At 32.8% G+C, this 23719-nt stretch overlaps 1 protein-coding gene across 3 annotated transcripts in view; it reads left to right on the top strand.

The window, feature by feature from the left end:
- LOC101260910 (inositol hexakisphosphate and diphosphoinositol-pentakisphosphate kinase VIP1-like) overlaps positions 1-23388 on the top strand; it is a 29030-nt gene extending 5642 nt beyond the window's left edge. For all 3 annotated transcript variants that reach the window (XM_069294896.1, XM_069294898.1, XM_069294897.1), the window contains 16 exons: positions 6241-6322; positions 11277-11435; positions 11526-11568; positions 11874-11956; positions 12169-12231; positions 12318-12392; positions 13115-13231; positions 13486-13727; positions 13895-13939; positions 14065-14131; positions 14354-14425; positions 14940-15199; positions 15349-15406; positions 21512-21679; positions 22354-22428; positions 22936-23388. In XM_069294896.1, the coding sequence (XP_069150997.1) occupies positions 6241-6322; positions 11277-11435; positions 11526-11568; positions 11874-11956; positions 12169-12231; positions 12318-12392; positions 13115-13231; positions 13486-13727; positions 13895-13939; positions 14065-14131; positions 14354-14425; positions 14940-15199; positions 15349-15406; positions 21512-21679; positions 22354-22428; positions 22936-23199 (1873 nt within the window). In that variant the 3' untranslated portion in view covers positions 23200-23388. The remainder of the gene's footprint in view (positions 1-6240; positions 6323-11276; positions 11436-11525; positions 11569-11873; positions 11957-12168; positions 12232-12317; positions 12393-13114; positions 13232-13485; positions 13728-13894; positions 13940-14064; positions 14132-14353; positions 14426-14939; positions 15200-15348; positions 15407-21511; positions 21680-22353; positions 22429-22935) is intronic.
- Positions 23389-23719: the final 331 nt, after the last annotated feature.

Genomic DNA, 23719 nt, shown 5'->3' with positions numbered 1-23719 from the left:
GACTATTAAACAATGTTTATACTGATTATCATCCAGGCTTTAATTTATTGGAGATGATATCTAGAGTTCTAAAAAGCAGGCATATCATTCAAACAAAAGGACATTCATACCCGTCACTTCCAGTCCTAATATTGTGAGTTTTAGTCACCAAAGGAGCAAAAAGGGGCAAAAAAAAAAAAAGACATTCATATGTAAGTGATGTAACAAAGACCCTAGTATACTAGTGCACACATTTCATGGTTAAAGGAGGTCGGAGAGGCTCCAAGTTAAATTGATTATGTTTGCTCGTAAAATCTTGACTCATTAAATTTTTGATATTATATTATCTCAAAAGTTTCAAGGATATATTTGAAAAGATAATGGTAAGAAAATAACTTCCATCCATGTGAAAATATTTGCTACCGAATACTAGAAAATACCTTCCTTATTAAATTATTTACCTTAAATTTGACTTCCATCATACAAAATAAGTAACTTTTTTTTTTTAATATATAAAACAGTAGAAAGATAATCTCGTTAAAGCTTGCAACTAAATCAAACTACAATGTTGCATTTGTCCACTCCAGGTAAAGAGACGAGTCAAAGAATAAGAATACTATTCATATATGCCTTTTCTTTTTGTCGATATATAATTGGACATGGAATGTTGATGTTAATTTAAAATTTTATAATATTAGTGACAAACATTATTAAGGTGATGATCAAAATTTTGATCCAGTACAGAAAATATCAAATAAAAATAAATTTAAATAGTTAGATAAATTAAATTCTTAAGAATTATATGAAAAAGTGGTTTATATGATGCTAGTAAATTTTATATGTTAAACGTATTTAGATTCTCCAGAGTACTAAACGTATCATACGTTCCTGCAAGACATATAGAGTAGTATGCATTTTGAAACATATATAGCAAAGTAGCAGTAGTTATAATAGTTGAGGTTATCCAACTAGTTCCAATATTAACCGTTAACCAAGACTAGAAAGAAGTGATTGAAGCATTAAACTTTTTTTGAATAAAGAATGTGGAAGATTAAAATGTAGTATGTGAAAAGAACATGATAACATCTATGTATATACCTATTTATATATTGTGAGAAATATAGGAAAAGAATATTATTGAATAGTTGTTGTGTCTACATTATTACACAAGACCCTATTTTTATAGACCATAGAATACAATTCTTTATTAAGTAGGATACTATTTAGTATTCCTATTCCTACTCATAGGATTGTATAAACTTATTCCTGTTCTATAGGATTGTATAAACCTATTCCTATTCTAATAGGATTGTATAACCTATTCCTATTTCAATAGGATTGTATAAACCTATTTCTATTTAAACACTCCCCTCAAGCTAGTGCATACAATCATGTACCTAGTTTGTTACAAATGCAATTAACACGAGGACACATGAGAGGCTTGGTGAGATATTAGCAAGTTGATCAGTCGACTTCACAAAATTGACAGTCAATCTCAATGTGTTTGTCTTCTCATTAAATACTGGATTTGATGCATAATGTCAGTAAACACAAAGATAAAATTTCAATGTTGAACTTCCCAAACTAAAACCTGCAAAGACTGCTTCAAACTATAGAGTGACTCACATAATCGACATACAAGGCTATTAAACTCCCCCTGAGCAACAAAGTGCGCAAAATCTAGTGTAAAGTATATGGATCATGTTGGAATCACTAGATGAGTCGATATTAAACAAGTCACCGAAAAACTGGCTGGAACATGCTCATATGCCGAAGTATTAGGTTTGATGGCTAAAGTAGTCACAATCTAAGAAATAAAATTATATATGTAGGATCGAAATGATGTCACCAACCAACTAGATAATAGAAATTAAATAGAATAGTTCGAATTGATGAAATAACCCCATTGAAAAAGAGAAATAATATGGGTAGGGTCGAAATGATGGCACGACCCTAATGAAAAAGAGAAATTATATATGTAGGATTTGAATGATGGCATAACCCTGCGCAAATCAGATTTGATGAGTCACTCGAAAATCGAATGAAACTACGCAAATCAAACTGAGGAGTCACCGAAAAGATACACGGTGCTATGCAACTCAGATATGAAAAAGTAGTTCGAAAAAAAATCCACAGCACTACACAATATAATATGAAAAGAAGTCTGAAGAGATGCATGGTGCTACGCAAATAAGATATGAAAAAAAAAAGATAGTCACCAGAAGGATGACATGGTGCTTCGCAAATTAAATATGAAAAAGTTGTCTGGAATGATGGCACGGTGCTACACAAATTAAATATGAAAAAGTAGTAACCGGTATGATGGCACGGTGCTACACAAATTAGATATAAGAAAGCAGTCATCGGAATAATGGGGCGATGCTACAAAAATTAGATATGGAAAAATAGTCACTAAAAAGATACACGGCGACTCAACTTTTGCTAACATAATCATTGGCCAGACGGGCGGCATATATGAGTTAAATCGCCCACCAACAACGGAAGCTCTTTGATTGTTTACCAAGATCGTAGAGGCTCTGATACCATGTGAGAGAAATATTGGGAAATAATATTATTGAGTTGTTGTTGTGTCTACATTATTACACAAGACCCTATTTATAAACAATAGAATACAATCCTTTATTAAGTAGGATACTATTTAATATTCCTATTCCTATTCTAATCGAATTGTATGAACATATTCCTATTCTAACTATTCTAATAGAATTGTATAAATTTATTTTTATTTCAATATGATTATATAAACTTATTCTTATTTATATATATATATATATATATATATATATATATATATATATATATATATATATATATATATATATATATATATATATTATTATACTACCTTAAAAGGATGAACTTTCTTACGTGAATGTTAATTACTATAATACCTCCAACTTAAAATATCCGATTTAGTGTATCTTTTTATATTTTATGTTATCTTACATTTATTATATTATAATATATATCAAAAGCCTATAATTTTTCACATTAAAGGTTCGGATTTTTTCAAAAAGTTTTGACTTTTACAAAAAATTTGATTTCTTCGATGAATTGTGATCTTTTCAAAGGGTTGCAACAAATCAGAAGGGTTGTGATTATTCCAAAGGGTTGTGACTTTTCCCAAGTGGTATGACTTTTTTAAAGAGTTGTAAATTTTTGGATGGATTGTTACCTTATTGAATTGTTGTGTTTTTTTGAAGGGTTGTGTTTTTTCTGATAAGGCACAATAAACACATATTCATATTACTTTTATTGGCTATAAATAAATGGTTAACTCATATTTTTAAACTTAAAATGTTCTAATTGTGTATTCTTTTTCTTATTCATCTTAAAATACTCAGTTCAATATACATTCTATATTTATTTATCATATAGTATAAAATATATTAAAAGAAGAACCATTTTCATATTAAAGAACGAAAGAGTTGAAGAAAAGGGGTTAAAGGTAATAATACGATAGGGGTAAAAAAAAATCCAAAGTACGAAAAAAACATAAAAAGTAAATTCCTGAATTTTAAGGATGCCACGTAGGCTGGCATAGAATTTTCTTTTATATATATAAGATTCAAACCAAACATGTTAAACTGGTAGGGAAAAAGGATTAACTAGTATGAAGGGTTATTTATTTTCTTCAAAAGTGAGTTATCCACCAAAAGTTAGTATTTACCTATTGTGGGATTTTGTGTTAGTGTGCTTGTTTAGTGATTTTTGTGTTAGAAAGGATTAAGTGACTTTTGGCAAAAAAAGTGAATGTTACGTGACCATCTATGAAATTTACCCGATAAAATCTTGAGCTTATCAAAGTGATCTGTTTTTGGCCCTACCTCACTTTGAAGGACTTTATTTACACTCTTTAGGGTCGTGGTAAAGTGTATTAACAAAAATAACGCAGGCATAAAATAAAATGCATGCATTGTTGGGAAAATATTAAGAATTTCACAATAATAATAATAATAATAATAATAATAATAATAATAATAATAATAATAATAATAACAACAACAACAACAACAACAACAACAACTTTATTTTTATAGCAAAACAATGATCCTGAAAATAAGATAAATATTACTATGACGATATATAAAAATAATGCATAAATTGATAAATAATTGAGTCGTATTGGGCACTGTCCTAAGAAATTATTTCAACAATGTGAAATGTTTGTCAACTTTAGCTATTCAATTGGTACAAGCATTTGTTAAAAAGGAATAGTAATTGGAGTTGAAAAGAAAAGATTTGCTAGTTGGCAAATCGGTAAGATTTGCAACCATTCTTGACTTTGCTATGTTTACATATGTCATTAGTGACATAAGCATGGTTTTATCTTTCTATAAATAGAGCATTCTTGCTCATTTGTAGAACACACCAAGTTAGAGAAAAAAACCATTTTGAGAGCAAAGTGAGGTATTCCATAGACTATATAAGAATATAGTCTATGAAGAAAAATAGAGTGTGAGCGATATTTTAGTAAGACGGAAACCAAAAGAGTGTTGTTCCTTTTGAGTGTGTAGTAGTCACTTTGAGTGTTGTATTCGTGACTACACAGTGTAAAATTTCTTACTATAGTAATATCAGTTGCTTCTCTTGGCCAGTGGATTTTTCCCTTATTCAGAAGGGTTTCCACGTAAAATTCTTGGTGTCGTTATTTTCTCATTTTATTTCCATTACTTTTACCATATATACTTTTGTGCTTGTCCGCGTTTTCCCAACAATATTTCCCAAATTAAACAAGTACTTCCCTATTTTAAATAAAGGCAACATGAATCAGCAAATTAATTAACATTAGCAAGTTGTTAGAGGGGATATAATAACAAAGCCAAAATTTATTAAACTTAAAATGAGAAGATTATAGAAGGAGGCGGGCGAGAGAAACAATAAAACATATTAGCAAGTTTTTTTTTTTATATTTCTGCTCACAAAATTCATGCCTTTTATAGGCCAAAAAATTACCTTGTCCTTGACAAGTGCCAAAGGAGGTGTCAAGAGAAAGGCAAACTACTGCCAAGTGTAATGTAGTTGCCATTTCTCCAAGAAACTTATCAAATACATTTTGAATTATTTGGCTTTGTAAATATATTTAATAAAATAATACTTTGAAATAAAAATATTTGCATACATGCATTAACTTTGTGTATTAGTAGTACCTTATTTAGTACCTTTTCATGCTATGTATAATTAATGCATGCATTGGTATTAGTAATGCAATGAGATATAATATATGCATTAGCATGATTAAAGACCCAATTACTTCTCAAACCCCTTTTACATCTTTTCCATCAATAATTGTGGAGGATACATTTGATTAAATACATATTTTTATGCAATGCATGTTTTTTTTTAATATTCCAAACAAAACAATGCACACAAAATATTTTATACATAATTAGTACAAAATAATTAATCAATCATTATTAATACACTCTATTTAGCATTTTTTTTACACATCTTTTACTGTAATATGTGTGTTGCAAATTATTGTTGATCATTGTTTCTCAATTCTTTTCAATCATTTATTAGAATATATTTATTTGTAAGGCTTCTGTTTGTTCCAGGATTGTGTGTTTTTATACTATGGGTGTAATGATAAACAGAAGGAATAATCCTGTTTGTGTCCTTATTCTCAAAATACAACGCACTTTGGGTAGTTAATGAATTTGTTGTGGTTGGGTTCAGTCTATCTCTTAGACTCATACTGATGATATATGATAGTCATTGTTGCTTTCAGTGTTCTGATAACTAGAGAGGAAGTGTTCTAATTATAATGATCATTTTTCACCTTTCTTGACCTGATAATGTGAAATCCTGTTCCCTCAAGAAGCCCAAAGTAAAGGAAAGACTTAAGAGTAAAACAACAAAATGCTTTAGACTAAATGTTTACTTGGATCATATGTGTACAACGTGTTTTCCAAGTAAACGTATCATGTTCCTTTTCTGAAAAAGCCTAAGGGGTTTCCTGTCTTATGGGAAACTACTTGGTTATTTCAACTCTTGGGACCACTTAAATAATGGGAATTCGACTGTTGCCCCTAAAAAGAGTTGATTTCCTTGTATGTTGGAATATGCTATCTGATGCATGACACCCTTTACTGATCAATTTTTGCTATTTTTGTCCTGATTCTATTCAGTCTCTTCCATTCTTATAGAATAAAATGCTGTAATTTACAAAGAAAAAATGATTGTTATTTACTAATTGGAAAAGACCAATCTGAATTTGTTACTCACTCTTTTGTATAGACCTGGTAGGGGAAGTGATAGTGAAGCAGAAGATTTTGAGCATGCTGAGAAGCTACGTCAAGTTAAAGCAGTTCTTGAGGAGGTCGACACTATCTTCTTGCTCTATACATTTAGCATGTCATACTGTCATTGTTAATTCATGTTGTAATGCAAATTATTTTCATTTTCTTTTCTTAAAAGAACATGAAAGGAATATCGTAATAAGCTAGAGGATAATTCTAATATATTTTACTTTTAATTCTTTATACTTTCTTAGATATCTAGGCTATGTCATTCCAGATAATAATTTATTTAGAAGTAACTGTTGCTACTTTAATTCCTTTTTGTCCTTTGCCTTGCTTTTGGGGTTTAACCCCCCACCCCACCCGTTTCAAAAAGAAAAAAGTTTGAAACCTCTGCTTACTTCTAATAACATGATTGGTATCGAGGATTACCCTACCCTGATCAAATTACCTCCCTTGTGAATTTCAATATTAAATAAACTTAGTCTATTTTTTTTTTTAAATTGCACGTTGCTTGTCTATTTAATCTTACATTTCGAATGAGTTATTCAGTAGTCTTTCAAAACTTGACCATTATTTTCTTCTGGATTTTGTTTTCAATCTTTTTTCTTAAGAATTCTCTTCTTTCTTCACCAATCATTTCTATGGGAAGTTAATATTAATAATACTTTTAGTTGTCCTCTGATAATTGAAATTATGCTTATTCAGTAGATATTGAACTCTGGGAACTAGTGGTAGAGGTTGGGAGGGTGAATGACAGGACGATGAGCATTAAGCTAGTTGTTGAAGGGCTTACTTATAATGTTATAAGTGCTTACGCACTGCAAATGGGCTTGGACGAGCAGGTCAAAAGCACTTCTTGGAGGATTTGGATGAGGTCATACGATGTATCCTTCTCACGACATTAATATTTTTAGGAGGAGATCCCAATGGCTAGACCGGGACAACTTCTATGGTCTTCGATGATGTGCATGGAAATTTTGGTTTTGGGGAAAGAAATTTAGCAGTCGCACATTTGGACTTTGCAAGAGCCTTGATTTGGTGATAGTTAACTCATATTTTCAGTAGGAGGAGGAGCACTTGGTCACTTCTTGAAGTATGGTGGCCAAGACCCAAATCTACTATCTACTCTTTAGGAAGAGTAATAAAGGTTTAGACGAGGACTGCAAAATTATATTGAGTGAGAACCTTAAAACCCAATTAAAAGAAATAGGACGAAGAGGGCTTTGTATGGCCAATCAAGAATGGGGTGGATTGGGGGACTTCTTAAGGATAAAATCCAACAGTTGAGGGAGAAGTCCACTGAATGTGTCTGAAGAGGTTTGAACGAATCAGATCCGTAGGAGACTTTTAACAACATTCAGACTCATTTAATAAGTTATCAAATAATTGGGCATGCCTTTTTATTTCATAACCAAAAACTCTCTCTCTTTTCTCAACCAAACACCATTTTTTCCCTCTTGAACTGGTAAGTTTTCATAAATCCTTCCAAATACTTTTTTAATATTAATTATTTTCTTTTATTGACATGTGTCAAGAACATTGGTTCAAATAATATTTTTGGTGTATTGTTGTTTATCAAGGTTTTTGAATGAAAACTAGTACTTCAAATCATGATAATTATAACTTTTAAGGCTTGTTCTTTTAATCAAAAGTGAGGGAGCAACCCCGTTTTTCAGCTTGAATAGGTCATATTTTGTTGAAATGAATTTTTTTATAATTTTTTATTAATATAATATTCAATTCAGATGCACATTCATATATTAAAAATAAATAACATTAATTATTTAGTGTTCAGATTTAGAGACCACATCTTAGTATTCAGATATGTATTAAGATGATAGACATTTTAATATTCAGATATGTATTAAAATAAAACATCTGGATCTTAATACAAATCTTAATATTCAGATGTATATTCAGATTCAGACCTCTTAATCTTAATGTAAACAAATGAGACCTACGTGTATTAGGGAAGAAACGAAGGAGTAGGGGTATTGAAGAGAAATTTTGGTGGGCATAGAGAAAACAAGAGGTGGAATAGAGAGTATTAAATCCAAGAAGGTTGCTTACAGGAAGCTCAACAACAACATACCCCATGGAATCCCACTAAGTGTGGTATGAGGCGGATAGAATGTACATAGGCTTTATCACTACATCAGAGAGGTAGTGATGTTGTTTCTAAAAGATCCTCGGCTCGAACAAGTCAAGCCTCAATTCAAAGAAAAATGACAGGGGAGAGAAACATGACAAATTATGCTTATGGAAAGTTCGTAGAGACAAAATGCGAGGAGGAGAAGACATTGAATAGGGAGAGTTAGCAAAGATAGTGGTCATGACGGCTAAAATGACATTATTCAAATGCTTGTACGAAGAACTAGAGTACATAGGTAGGGAAAAAAGTTGTATAGGATCTCCAAGACCATAAAAAGGAGGACGTGTGATCTAGATCCAAGTGAGGTGCATTAAAGATGATGATGGTTAAGTATCGGTGAAGAAGGTTCTTATAAAACGAAGATGGAGGACTTACTTCCATAAACTCCTAAATGAAGTGGGGACATGAGTGTTGTGCAAAGATCTAAGAGTGTTTTTTATCTTCTATATAAATATCATTGCTTCAACACGTGTATCAAAAGCTATTTGTAATGATATGTGGTTAAGATTAACCAGCTGCCTTGTGGAAAAACAAGATTCTATAGTTCTCATAGCGAAAAGCGTGTAAATATTTTATCCATTCTCACAGAAATGCTGGCCCTTTTGTACTTGTTCTAACAGTCCATTTAGGGTAGTGAAAGGGTGTGTCTGTGGGGGTAGGGGTAGGGGGTGGGGAGTTAATGATTTAGTTCTTGTGTTGCATTGTGGTTTACTCAAAGGGCATCGTTGAAGTCCGAGATTACAAAATGGTTGTGAGAAATATGGGAGAAAAAATATTATTAAATTGTCTATCTACATTATTACATTGAGACCCTATTTATAGCCAATACATTAGAATCCTTTTCTATATAGGATTCTATATATTATTTCTACTCCTATTCTTATTTACAGTAGGATTTTATGTACTATTATTGTTCTGATTCCTATTCTAACACTCCCCCTCAAGCTAGTTCATACAAGTCATATGTACCTAGTTGATACAAATGTAGTTAATACAGGGACCGATAAGGGGCTTGGTGAGATATTTGCTTGTTGATCACTTGACTTCAGAAAATTGGTAGTCAATCTCAATGTGCTTAGTCTTCTCATGAAATACTAGATTTGATGCGCCGTGTCAATAAAATACAAGAGTGATAAATTCCTGAATTATAGTGTTGCCCTTCCCAAATCAAGCTTTAGAAGACTTTCAAACCATATAGTAGCTTACGTAATTGATATACCAGGTTACCAAACTCCCCTGAGCAAAAATATTAATTGGTTGCTCCATATAGACTTTTCACAATGCATTGGTCGCCGAAAAGTGCTCCAAATTTGATATAAGATACATGGATCATCTTGGAATCAATAGATGAGTCGATAGTAAATAAGAAAATCAACGAAAAATTGGTTGTAACATGCTTATGCGTCGAGGTATTAGATTTGATGGCTAAAAGTGGACACAATATGAGAAATGAAATTTTGGGTAGGGTCAGAAAAATGGCACAAACCTACACAAATAAGAAAGTAGTCACCGAAAAGATGGCATGGTGCTACATATATTAAACATGAAAAGTAGTCACCAGAAAAATGGCATAATGCTACACATAAATTAAATACGAAAAAAGTAGTCATCGAAAAGATGACACAATCTACACAAAATAAAGTAGTCACCAAGATGCTGACACCATTCTACACAAAAGAAAGTAGTGCAAATCAAATATGAAAAAATATTCACCGAAAAGATGGCATGGTGTTACATATATTGAACATGAAAAAGTAATAACCAGAAAAATGGCATAGTGCTACACACAAATTAAATATGGAAAAAGTAGTCAGCAGAAAGATGGCTCAGTCTACACAAAATAAAGTAGTCACCAAAATGATGGTACAGTTCTACACACAATAAAGTAGTCACCAGAATGATGACACAGTGTTACACAAAATAAAGTAGTCACCAGAAAGATGATACGGTGCTACACAAGTTAAATATAGATGACTCGGTGCTACACAAATTAAATATAAGAAAGTAGTCACCTAAATGATGTCGCGGTGTTACACGAAACAGATATGAGAAAGTAGTCGCCAGAAAGATGGCATGGTGTTACACAAACACTAACGGATACGGGTTGACACAAAACAACCTTAGAAAGTCGCCAGAAATTGATGCACGGTGACCTCTTCAACTAAGTTTTCTTCCCCTGAATATGTCAATATAGGGTTCATGCATATATCATTGGCCCTAATTTTGTTAACATAACCAATGGCCATACGGGCGACATATATGGGTAATAGCCACCCACCTGCAACGAAACCTTTTTTTTTTTTAAAAAAAAGTCTACCAAGATTGTAGAAGCTCTTATAATATGTGAGATATTGAAAAAAATTATTATTGAATTACATTGAAACCATATTATAGACACTACATTAGGCTCCTTTTCCAACCAGACACTTCATTATAATCCTTTTCCAAATAGGACTCTATATAATATTCCTACTCCTTTCCCTATTCTAAACAATATTGTATATACTATTTGTTCTATTTATGTTCTAACACTAGTAATGGAATAATTCCAAGTGGGGCTAGTGTTTGCTTGCCTGTAGTTTGAGGAGAGGAATTTGGAATTGGGTTACTGTGTGTTTTCAAGAGGCGTATGGAAGGAGTCTAGTTTGTAGGGATAGCTTGGGTACGTGTGAATTGATGGTATGTTTGGGTGGATAGAGGAGTAGAGGTCTATGGTATACAATGATGACAAATATAATTTTTAATATGGCAGAATTCTTGTTTCACTTTCTCCATTACTGATTTCTCAAACTGGAGATTATGTGGCTAACTTGTTCAAAATTGACATGCTATCAAGTGCTCAGTTCTTACCAATTGTTAAGATATAAGTTTGATTGCAGGGGGGCCATTTTTCTGGGATCTATAGAAAAGTTCAGCTAAAGCCACTACAGTGGGTTAAAGTGCCCAAATCTAATGGTGAAGGTGAAGAAGAAAGACCTATTGAAGCTCTTATGGTTCTAAAATATGGAGGTGTTCTCACTCATGCTGGAAGAAAGCAGGTTCTACTACACAGTAATATTTAGTTTAATGTTTCCTTCTGTCTTTCCCAAGTTAAATCTTTCTTCTTGTTTTTTGAAATTTCTTGGCAGGCTGAAGAGCTTGGAAGATACTTCCGTAATGACATATATCCAGGTTTGGCTTGGATTCTTGGACGTCTCACATTTGACTTTCCAAACTTTTTTCTCTAAAGTCATATCATGTCAGGCTTTTCATAATGTTTTCTGACTTGACATTTAGAAATTTCCAGATAAAATACTTCCTACTTAAAACCCTTGTAAAAGAATGTTGTGTCCAATCACTGTAGATGCAAATGATTAATAATTTTTGACTGAACTTTCGTTTTTTTGCGTTTTGGTCAGTCAGATATCTTGTATTTGGGGTGTGGGATGAGGTAATGGTTATTGCATATACTATATTCCCTCTGCTTTGAACCACAGGTGAAGGTACTGGCCTACTTCGTCTCCATAGTACATATCGTCATGACTTAAAGATATACAGCTCAGATGAAGGTCGCGTGCAGGTTTTCTTCTTTTCTCGCCTTAATATATTATTGAACATTGGAAGTGTCGACTGTTTTTCTCTTTGTTCTCCAATTCTTTTCCATCTAACTCTTTGGCATATCAAATTATCTCATATGAGTTCTCTAGATTATTCAGCTCTTATATATGCAAAAAACTATATTTATTTTCTTCTCTAATCGTTGAGTTTGCGTTGTACACATATTGTTGGTAGATGTCCGCCGCTGCATTTGCCAAAGGTCTACTTGACCTGGAAGGACAATTAACACCTATCCTGGTCTGTATCCATGTTCAAATCTCTGCTTCTTGTATTGAATTCACAACTGAAATTAAATGAACTACATATTTCTTTTTCACTTGAAGGTATCACTGGTTAGCAAGGATTCATCTATGCTGGATGGGCTTGCCAATGCAAGTGTTGAGATAAAAGAAGCAAAGGTTGTTCTATTATTGCATTGAATTATAAGTTTGTTATCATATTTGAAGATCTATAACTAGTTCTTATTTGAGGTTGTGGTTGTTTTTTAATCCTTAGTTCTTTTTGTGTTCGAGGATACTTCCGTTTTCTGATATGGATTTTAGTAGTGAAGAGTTCAAATGATCTAGCAGTAGTCACAGGCTCCAGTGAAAGCTTAAAATAGTGAGCACATAAGCTTAACCTTTTTGACAAATTTTTACATACTGTGGTCATATTCAAAAAAAGCTGGCCACTGAGTTTTCCCCTTCCATATTAAAACATGAAGTTGTTGTCAAAGAGTGTTATGATATTTGACTTCAATCTGCCTGTGGACATGACCTTACCTCTATATTCTACCTAAAATAAGTATTCTTTAATTTAAACTGAATATAAAGATTACATTAGAACCCAAAGTGCATGCTGCAAATATTTGCTCTATCATGGTGTAATTGTGATGCATTTGAAGCATACGAGAACCATTGGAATTTGATGGTCTAATACCAGAATTAAGGTACTTTTGACAGAGTGGTTTATTGAATGTCAGAGCCTCCTTTTAGCTTTTGGAAATTACTCGATAGTTTAATGATGCAAGTCATAGATAGTAGTAAATCTTCCAGCATATTTTTTCCAAAGTGAGGATCTTTAGGACCTTTGAATTTTTACAAGTTTGTGATTGTTAAGATAAACTTTCCCCTTGTCATAGGCGAGGTTGAATGACATAATTACTTCTGGACCAAAGACTAGTGGATCTTCAGAGAAGCCTTGGATGGTTGATGGAGGTGGACTCCCACCTAATGCATCTGAACTTATGCCCAAGTTGGTAAGTCTTAATTTGAATGTCCTGATGGATCAATCTTCTTGACAAAATAAACCTCAACCATCTGCAGCATGTTCTTCATTCTCATTATTGCATTTTTATCCTGTTTATGCCCCCGCTCCACTTCCTTTCCTTCTCTGTGACATGGTTTATTTTCAAGCTTTTGGATTTGTTTTTTTGGTGTATTCTTTTCTTTTTTCTTTTTGGTTGCTTTGGGCCTTTCTATTTTCATCATCTCAAATCTGTCTTGCAATCAGGTGAAATTGACAAAGAAGGTGACAGAACAAGTGAAGCTGCTTGCTAAGGATGAAGATGAAGAACTCGCAGAGACAAGTTCCTATGATGTGATTCCTCCATATGATCAAGCTAAAGCACTTGGTAAAACAAATATAGATGTTGATCGTATTGCTGCAGGCTTACCTTGTGGCAGTGAGGGATTTCTACTCATGTATGTGCGTTGGAGAAAGCTTGAGAGAGATTTATATAATGAACGCAAAGAGTAAGCTGTTTCTAGTTGAATTAACTTCTTTTATAATTGAGTATTTTATAGCTACTCAGACCTGTAGATACTTTGCCATTGTCCTTCATTGAATCTGTCTACTGATTTTTTTATTAAAGTGGTATCTTTATTGCTTATATTCTCCCTAACACACTATTCTATTACAGTCGTTATGATATCACCCAAATTCCAGATGTTTATGATTCTTGCAAGTAAGTCAGCCCTTATTGCTTTCTTAATGCAAAAAAGATGAAGGATTTTCTTCATTAAAGTTCCACTGAAAGACCATAATATGCATAGAGTGTCTGTTTTAGTTATTTTCTGAATTGTTTCACAGGTATGATCGTGTGCACAACTCACATCTAAAGCTAGAGGATTTGGATGAACTCTTTGAAGTTGCAAAGGTACAAACAAGTTAGAGAAAAGTGTACTGTTTTGAGCTCCCCAAGTTTTTTCTCAGTAGTGACAAATAACTGTGATGGTGCTGTTGATTTAGTGGCTTATCTTTAGGCTACTAGTTTCATTTGTCCATTGTCTATGTTGTCGTACAATGAAGATTTTGAGTGTTGACTTAAGAGTAAGCATGTCTAACTTCTATAAGATATTACTCTGCTTTTGCATTTCAGCTCCTCGCAGACGGTGTTATTCCCAATGAGTATGGGATCAATCCAAAGCAGAAGCTGAAGATTGGATCAAAAGTAAAGTTCTTCAGAGATATTTTCATTTTTCACATTTTTCCTCTGTGTATAATTTATACCTACTTCTTGTCTACCTACTACATGTACTGTCACTGATAACCCAAAATTAATTTTTAGTCTCAAGAGTGAACAAAGAAGTGGCTGGACTTTGAAAGACAAAAGTTTTGGTATTTCTCGTAGCTTGCAGAGTTACTTTCTGCTTCTGTTAGGGTATATCTAGATGGAATCCTCTGCCCCTATGCCTATAGTCAAATACAACCTAGCACATCTAGTTCATGAGTTAAGGAGTGTTGAGGTTTAGCACTGAATTTTGAGGCAAGGAATGCAGGCAAGTTCATGTGAATGGCTTTTTTGCTTGTTGATCTGACTGCTAAAAATTAACATAAAGTAGCTCTGAATAGTCAGGAGTCCCTTTCAATTACATTCAAATCATATATCTGGTAGACCTTTGCTTTATTGTAAATGAAAGCTACATAGAGACTTGAATACATCATCTAAGATTTTGACATTTTAGATTGCTCGACGATTGTTGGGTAAAATTTTGATTGATCTGAGGAATACTCGGGAAGAAGCTCTAAGCGTTGCTGACTTGAAGAGTAGTCAAGACCACGATTCATCAGTGAATGAGACGGGGAATGAAGATACAGAATATCATCCCAAGCTTAACAATAGGAGTGATCACAAACTTAAAAAAAGAGGTAGCTTCACCAGTGAAAAATCAACAGACCAGGATGATGATGAGGACAAAGAGACCAAGTACCGGTTAGATCCAAAGTATGTGGTCTTAATCATTTATAAATAAAGATAGTTGCTGAATCCGTATTCGTCTTATGGACATTCAGACATTGCTCCAAAAATAAAGGAAAATCTGCTAAATACATCTACTTTATTATTTCTGATGTTTTCTGATTTTCTTTTGTCAGGTATGCAAATGTGAGGACACCAGAAAGACATGTGCGGACACGCCTTTACTTTACATCAGTGAGTGAAAACCTGCATTTGAGTGTTGTAATTATTTCTACTGTATTGTGCTGCAACTGCCAGTGCTTTTCTTCCATTCTTCCTCTAATCGTGAACCCTACACCCTTAATTTCTAGCTATAACTGGCTAAACACACACAAAAAAGCATAACACGTAGAAATATGACGGTCTGTAAATATAAATAATTGAGGTGATACATGTTTAAAGGTATGAATGAGAAATGAAGAGTTGTAACTTTTTCGAAGAGTTGTCCTTGTCGAAAGGTTGTCTTTTATAAAGGGTTGTGACCGTTCTTAAAGGTTGTGCCTTTTTCAAAGAGTTTTGATCTTTCTAAAAGGTTGTCCGTTTCCCAAAGGATTATGACCTCTCTGGTAAGACATAATTAAAACATTTTCATATTACCCTTTTTGTTGGCTATAAGTAGAGGGTGTTTTCACTCATTCTTCTGCATCGAATTTTCCTTCTCTTTCACACATTTTCTTTAACGAAATAGAGTTTTTGTGTGATCTTGTTGGTATTATTTGAGTTCGACGAAGTTATCGAAGTTTGAGGCACCATTAAAGAATTTAATAGTTTATCCGTCTTCTCTTGGAGGAAATAATCCACAACCTCAGGTACAGTGAGTGGATTAAATTTTTTAAGGACACATTTAGTTTTGTGGACTCGGATAGTTAATTTTTTCTTCTTAATTGTCTCTGGTTTACTATTCTGAATACAGGATATAACAAACTTAATGAATTTAGTTAGTTTTTCATGTATTTTTGTTTTTATCTAACTGTGAGAAATAAATGAGCACATGTTGTCTCCTAACAATATTAGAATATGAGTTTAGTTTCTCATTGAATTCAAGGCATTCTAAGAAAAAATAGAGTATGATGGAAACTTTAATTTTATTTTAGCAAGAGATGGTACAAATCTGATTTGAAAGGTTATGGGAAATTTATGGATGCTATGGTTGACACTTGGCCTTGCTGTCATTTTTCTCAAACAAGAAAAGTTACTTGTATGGTATGATTGGTGACAGATAGATATGACTCAACGGCAGTAAAAATTGGGTGGCTTCTTTATTTTTCATTATGTGATGACCATAAAATATATTTTTATTATTAATAATTCGTATTATGTTTGGAAACTACTATAATTTTCTAAATATTGTGAAATTTGATTGTGTCTGATTTTTGGAGTCTAAAATCTTTTAATTTTTTACTCCTTTGGTTTGTTATAAAAACTTTACCTGATAAATTAGAATGTATATTTAATTCGAAAAATATAAAAATTTCATCAATTTATTGAACACGCTATTTGAATGAATATTCCGACCTGAAGGATATAAAAACGATTTGAAGAATATAAAAACTTCATCATTAACTAGAAACAGTGTTATATTTTTGGTTTCTGGAGATTAAAACCTCTTGGTTTTCTATTCCATCTGAATCTAAAACTGATTTGAAGTCATAAAAATTTCATCAGCATTGAAAGTTCATTCGATTGACAATTTGAAGCATATAAATCTTCATAGTTAACTAGAAACAAGTTGTAAAAAGATTCAGTCTTTATTGTTAGTATTCTAAATACTAAATGGTCTGTCTAATGTACAGAAGCATAATAATATTAGTGAGATAAAATTAGTGATTTTGTGCCACCTATGAGTGTCTCTATGAATTATACTTTGACATTTTGTAAAGATTGTCAAAGAGAATTGAAGGACTAATAGTTCTTTTGTAAAATATAATCTCCAAAAGAGAATTCACGATGCCAATGTGAATTTCGATGGTATACAACATGAAAGCATTGAAATAAAATATGTGGAAAATTATTTTCAAGTACTTGAAAAATATTTTTGAGATCATATTTACAATGTGGGGTTCTTTGCTTGCCATAAAGACCAAATTGGATTTGGCATTTGATCTCAACTGCCAAATAATAAATAATTGAAGGTTATGTAAAGGAATTTCTGAAAAGGACATGTGATAAGGTACTAATTTTAAACAATGTTTATATCTGACAAATTTATAAAAAAAGTAAAGAACCAATTATTTGTGGGGAAAAGTTATCTTAGAAAGGATATTTTCAAACTCAAAATTTCTGCTTTTTCTTACAGGCTTGAGTTGAACTGTTTTTACATGGACACTTGACACATGTCAATTGCAAAACCTTGCGAACTGATCAACTTAGAATTTTGCCTAACTGCGAGTTAAATAAATAAAAATATCAAGTTTGTGTTGAAGCTAAATATGCTAAGCTTTCCTATAAATTTGTTGAAAGAAAAATCCCTTAGAGTTGATTCACACTCGCATTTGTGATATCAAGTCAACATGGTGAGAAAAAATATTTTATAATTTTTATTGACCACTAGATATTGTTATACATATTGATGAATGGTAAGGAAGAAGCAATAGAAACATATAGGCTATAAACTGAAGTTAAAAATTTAGTTGGATAAAAAGAGAAAAATGATTAGAACGGATACAGGTGGAAAATATGAATCTCCTTTTGCAGGAATATGTTTTGAAAATGGAATCACCCCTAAGTATTACCCGTTCTCACCTAAGTCTAATGAAATTGCAATAAGGAAAAATTGAAGATTGAAGGAAATGTTGAGTGTACTTATAAGTTCATGTTTACTATAAAACTTGTGGGAGGAAGCTATCATTAAGGAAGAACAAAAAGTTTTGTCTGTTCAGATTGGGAGCAACAAAGAGTTGTCTGTTCATAAAGAGAGCTAAGTTTTTTATGTTCAAACCTTGTTTTATCCTGATAGAGAATTGCTTATCGCCCCTTAAAGTATATACATACAATAACTCTTGAAAGATAGTCTACTTACTTCGAATTTGATTTGGAAAGAGGTTGTCAGTAGTGAGATCGATTGAATCTTGAGAAACCATACCTGAGAGTTGGTTGCTCTTTCTCGAGGAAATAATCCTTTGGGTTCAAATTTAAAGTGGATCTTCAAAAGGAAAATGGAAGTTGATGAAGGTCTTGCTTTTTTGATACATAATGGCCACTTTCTAGGATTACATGCATTCATATGTCAATTGAACTAGTAGCGGTGTAGGATCTTCAAATTTGTCAAATGGATGAAAAAAAAAACTATCTTAAATGGAGAATTGGAGGCATAATTTACATGCCGCTACCCGAGGGTTTGTGATCTTTTTAAAGAAAAGAAAGTGTGCGAAATTTGTTAAGTCACTCTATGGACTAGAACAAGCACCCAAACAATGTCGTGAAAAGTTTGACCAAATCAAATTGACAAATAGATTTAAGGTTAATTAATGTGATAAGTGTACTTACATTAAAGACACTCCAAATCACAAGGTCATTGTTTGTTTATATGCACATGACATGTTGATCATGAATTGAGACACTTCTGACATAAATGTTACTAAAAGCATAAGGTAGAAAACAACTTTGAGATGAAAAACTTCGGAGTTTTTTATGTGAATTTTAGGTATAAGAATACTTAGAACTCCACAAGGTTTAACATTTTCACACTCTCATTACATTGAAAAGGTACTTCACAAGTTCAGGTATTTGAATTTCAATACTATCAAGACTCCAATAAATGTGAGTTTAGCACTTTAAAAGAATGAAGATGAAAGTGATTCACAATTGGATTATGCTAGAATAATGAGAAGTATGATGTATATCATGAACTGCATGCGATCACATGTGTTATTAGTAAATTGAGTTGTTTCATAAGTAATTTAAATCAAAATAATTGGATGATAATGAAAAGAGTTTAGGAGTACTTTGCATTATAACAAATATTCAGCACGATTGTAATGATATAGTGATGCAAATTGGATCATCGGGTCAAATAAAGTAAAATTCACGAGTGAGTATGTATTTTCTCTTAGTGGAGAAGCAGTCTCCTGAAAATCTTTCAAATAAGCATGTATCGCTCGCTCCATGATGAAATTGGAGTTTATCTCTCTATCGCTCTAGATAAGGCTGGTGAAGAAACTTAATGACTTCGGAATTTCTTGGAAGACACTTTTTTAGCCCAAGGCTTTGGCACCTGTATGCATACACTAATATAGTTAAGCTACAATAGGTAGGGAGGGAAGCATGATGTATAACGAAAAATCTTTTCATATAAGACGTATACATAATATTGTTAGAGAGTAACTCTCTAGTGGAACAGTTGACTATGTTAAGTCAAAGGATAATGTATTAGATCCACTTGTAAAATGCCTAATTAGAGAAGGAATAGATAGATCATCAAAGGAAATGAGACTATGGTCAAGGACAAGTCATTGTGACGGTGATTCTACCTAGAAGACTAGAGATCCCAAGATCTAGGTTCAAGGAGATCAAACATAGTCATTGATGACGGTTCAACATTATCAAAATTATTTATGGTCCATTCCCATGATGAAGAAATGTTCAGTAACAAGGATAAACACATTAAGACTTTATAATGATTTCTAAATTTGATACATGGTATATCAAATGGTGTATCTACGGGATAACACATTTAGAAATCAGCTATGTAAGTGTTAAGTGTAAGCCGTTTCAAGAAAAATTTGGTAAGACAATTCCTTGTGCACTTATAAACCAAGATGTGTTCGTGATTGAAATGAACAAAATAAGGAGAGCCAAATAATAGTTAAAGGGTTGATTGTGAGAGTTATGTTGTTTAGATACACACCAAAGCTCGACGGTTCAAAGATATCAAATCTACTGATTGACCGAGTATATCTGATATATATTCATTATTGAAAGTTTAAAGGAAAACCTACTTATCCAAATGCAATTAATCCTTACTTACGAATCACATAGTTTGTCATGCATATGTTTCAACGGTAGTCATTCCCCATTTATGTGGGAAATTGTTGGGTTTTAAAGGTGTGAATGAGAAATGAACGGTTGTGTGTTAGGTAGTGGAGCCTGACTAATTTTAGGCTTTCCTATTTATTCTCTATTTTAGGCTTTTCTATTTATTCTCTATTTATTCTCTGTAACCAAAAATACTCTGATTTATTAATATAAATGTACCTCACCGCCGTGGAAGTTTACTCACGGGGTGTTACCACGAAATATTGGATTTTCTCTCTCTCTCTATGTGTTCTTCATTAATCTAGTGTGTGTGCGTGAATTCGATCCTAATATTGTGACTTTTTCAAATATTTTTCCTTTACGAAAGGTTGTGTCTATTCTGAAGTGTTGTGATTGTTTTCAAAGGTTGTGCCTTTTTCAAAGGGTTGTGACCTTTCTAAAAGGTTGTCCCTTTTCCAAAGGGTTGTGACCTCTCCGGTAAGGCTTTATTAACACTTTTTCATACTACCCTTTGTTGACTAGAAATAAATAGATTTTCCTCTCAAATTTCTGTATCAAATTTTTCCTTTTTTTAATACATTTTCTTAAAAACGAAATGGAGTCTTTTTATGATCTCATTGCTGCTATTTGAGTTCGACGAAGTTATCGAAGTTTGAGGTACCACTAGTTCTTCAATAGTTTATCCGTTTTATCTGGAGGGAATAATCCAGGACCTTGGGTACATCGATGTGATTAAATTCCTTAAGGATACACAATCAGTTTTGTGGACTCGGATAGTTTATTTATGAAAAGTCATGATGATATAGCAGGGAGAAGAGTTCAAGTCAACTTTTATGTGGTCAAACATGAATTATTTCCACTTGATTCTGACTTTTAAAGTCTAAAAAACACTTGATGCCAGCAGCAGGATGAAGTTATGATATTACATGACTAGTGCCTCAAAAACCTTTTATGATCTTTCTTCAACTGGATTTACGTTATGTTACAAACTCTATTTTCCCATAGCTTTGTATTTCCTTCCTTAAAATATCAATTCTGCTAATCTTCTATGATTAAATTATTGTTTAATTCTTATAATGCTTTTCAATTTTTTTTTTATCTTGTCTTGTTTGTTTTAGCTTTACCATTAATTTTAATTTGTTTTCATCATCTTCCCTTGTCTAACATTCTAGTTTTACAATTGTTTGACGGCCTAGAGTCACATACCCTTTTCAATTTTTGTTTTTTTTCTTGTCTTGTCTGTTTTAGCTTTACCATTAATTTTAATTTGTTTTCATCATTTTCCCTTGTCTAACATTCTAGTTTTACAAATGTTTGACGAGCCAGGAGTCACATATACATTCCTTGATGAATGTTATTCGTTACTGCAACTTGGATGAGTCTCTTCATGGAGAGGCCAGCCTTGTGTGTGACAATGCTTTAGATCGCTTGTTCAGAACCAAGGAGCTTGACTACATGAGTCATATTGTATTGAGGATGTTTGAGAACACAGAGGTTGGTACACCCTATTGATCCTTAACTGAAGCACAAATAAAAAAAAGACCATAGTATTTCTAGTTATTGAAGTGTATACCTGTCTTTTTTTTTTTTTGCATCCACAGAATTGATTTGAAGTTAAAAAACTGCTTTACTTTGTGTTTTGAGAAGGTAGTGATGGTGCATCATTGCCTTTTCCTCTGGTTCTTGCTATTCCACAAATAACAAGTGTTATCTTGAATGTTAGATGTATAATAACTGAGAATAACATTCAACCTTTTCATTTATATTCGATTAGATAAAAAGGTGTTCTTTCCAAACCCATTCAGCATAATAAGACCCTCTGCCTTCTCCGTTGGTATAAAGTTAGGGATGATTCTTGATTTTAATGGCCTTAGGGTATGGATCAATGGAAAAGATAATGCAGCTAAATAAATATGCATTATTTTGAGACCTAAGAATAGATTATAATAGGCAACTTAATACAAGTATAAATCCAGCAGATTTTACATCTTCCAGTGTTCCCATTCAAACTGTGTTTAAAAGGCAACTTGTTTCGACAGAAATATTTTTTTTACTATTAGAAGTAAATGTGTGAAGTACAAATCAAGATTTGTGTTTTCTTATGTTGGAAATGAGAAACTCGTGTGGGAAATGTCTACCGGATTCATTTCCTATCTTATTTGTTTCAGGTGGCTTTGGAAGATCCAAAAAGGTTTCGCATAGAAATGACTTTCAGTCGTGGAGCAGATCTATCATCATTAGAGGTACTTTGAATCCTTTTCAAGTAATTAAAAAAACGATTACTATATCCACCCTGTGAAGTCCTAGAGCTATTCGCACGTATGGTCGCATAACTGTATCCACTATAACAAAAAGGTCATATTTTTTAACATTAAAGTGATTGAACTTTCCCACTATAAAATAGTAAATTTTCTAAATTTACCCACTATTACAACAAAACGTACTCATCAAGGCGATTTTACAGATACAACTGGTAATATTTTGTGATTTTACTAGTTTTAATGTGAAGAAAAGTAGTTCTGTGGTGTTATAGTGGATATATTTCTGTTAAATTATATGTGAGAATGAGTTTGACTTTGTTGTTATTGTGGCTAAGTTTAGCGACTGCATGTGAAACTAAACCATGTCCATTGAAGGACTAATAATTTTCTGAATAGTGGTGACAGTAATGGATCATTACCACATTGATAAGTTTGCAGAAAATTAAATGTAGAAATTTGAGTCGTTTGATTTACTTTGTTTGCATGCAGAAAAATGACAAGGAAGCGACTTCATGGCATCAGGAGCACATATTGCCAGTTATGGTTCCTGAAAGGCTTCAAGAAGTGGGATCACATCTTACATGGGATAATATGGAAAATATGATTCATCCATTCGCCATGCCGGCTGAAGATTTCCCCCCACCATCAACCCCTCAAGGTTTCTCAGGCTACTTTTCAAAAAGTGCATTAGTTCTAGAGCGCCTCGCTAACTTATGGCCCTTTCACAAGTATGGGAACACTACTGGGAAGTAGTGCCTTATTATTTCCTGTTTCATTGGCAATTTGATAACCGAGGTTTGAGATTGTCTCCTCAAAGGTATTGAGGAATCAATAGTAGCTGGAGAGTTGTGGGATATCATTTTTTGAAAATGTCTTCCTTTTTTCCTTGATACCATCATTATCATTCATTCACACAAGTAAAATGGAATGTTTTGCAATGAAGCGCCACCTCAAAATCACATAAATGTTCAGTGAATCAGCATAAAACTGCTTTAGTTGAGATTTTTAGCATAGTCTTGGCTTGGGTTGTACCCTCTTCTGTATATGCCAATGTTCTTGAGAGAAATTTATAGAGAAAAAATGACCAAATGAGCCCGCAATCTGTTATCGGATTTTCAACTACAAACTTTTACTTTACGGGAGTCCTATTATCCCACTGAACTATTTAAAATGGAAATTATTACCTCCCTAAATGCTTATGTGGCAAAGTGAGTTTATTCCACTCTCTCAAAGAGTGAAGATAAAAAATAAATATCAAAACTAATTGTAAAAT

This window comes from Solanum lycopersicum, chromosome 3 (assembly GCF_036512215.1).
Source record: "Solanum lycopersicum chromosome 3, SLM_r2.1".
Taxonomy (NCBI): domain Eukaryota; kingdom Viridiplantae; phylum Streptophyta; class Magnoliopsida; order Solanales; family Solanaceae; genus Solanum; species Solanum lycopersicum.
This window is presented reverse-complemented; position numbering and strand designations above follow the sequence as displayed.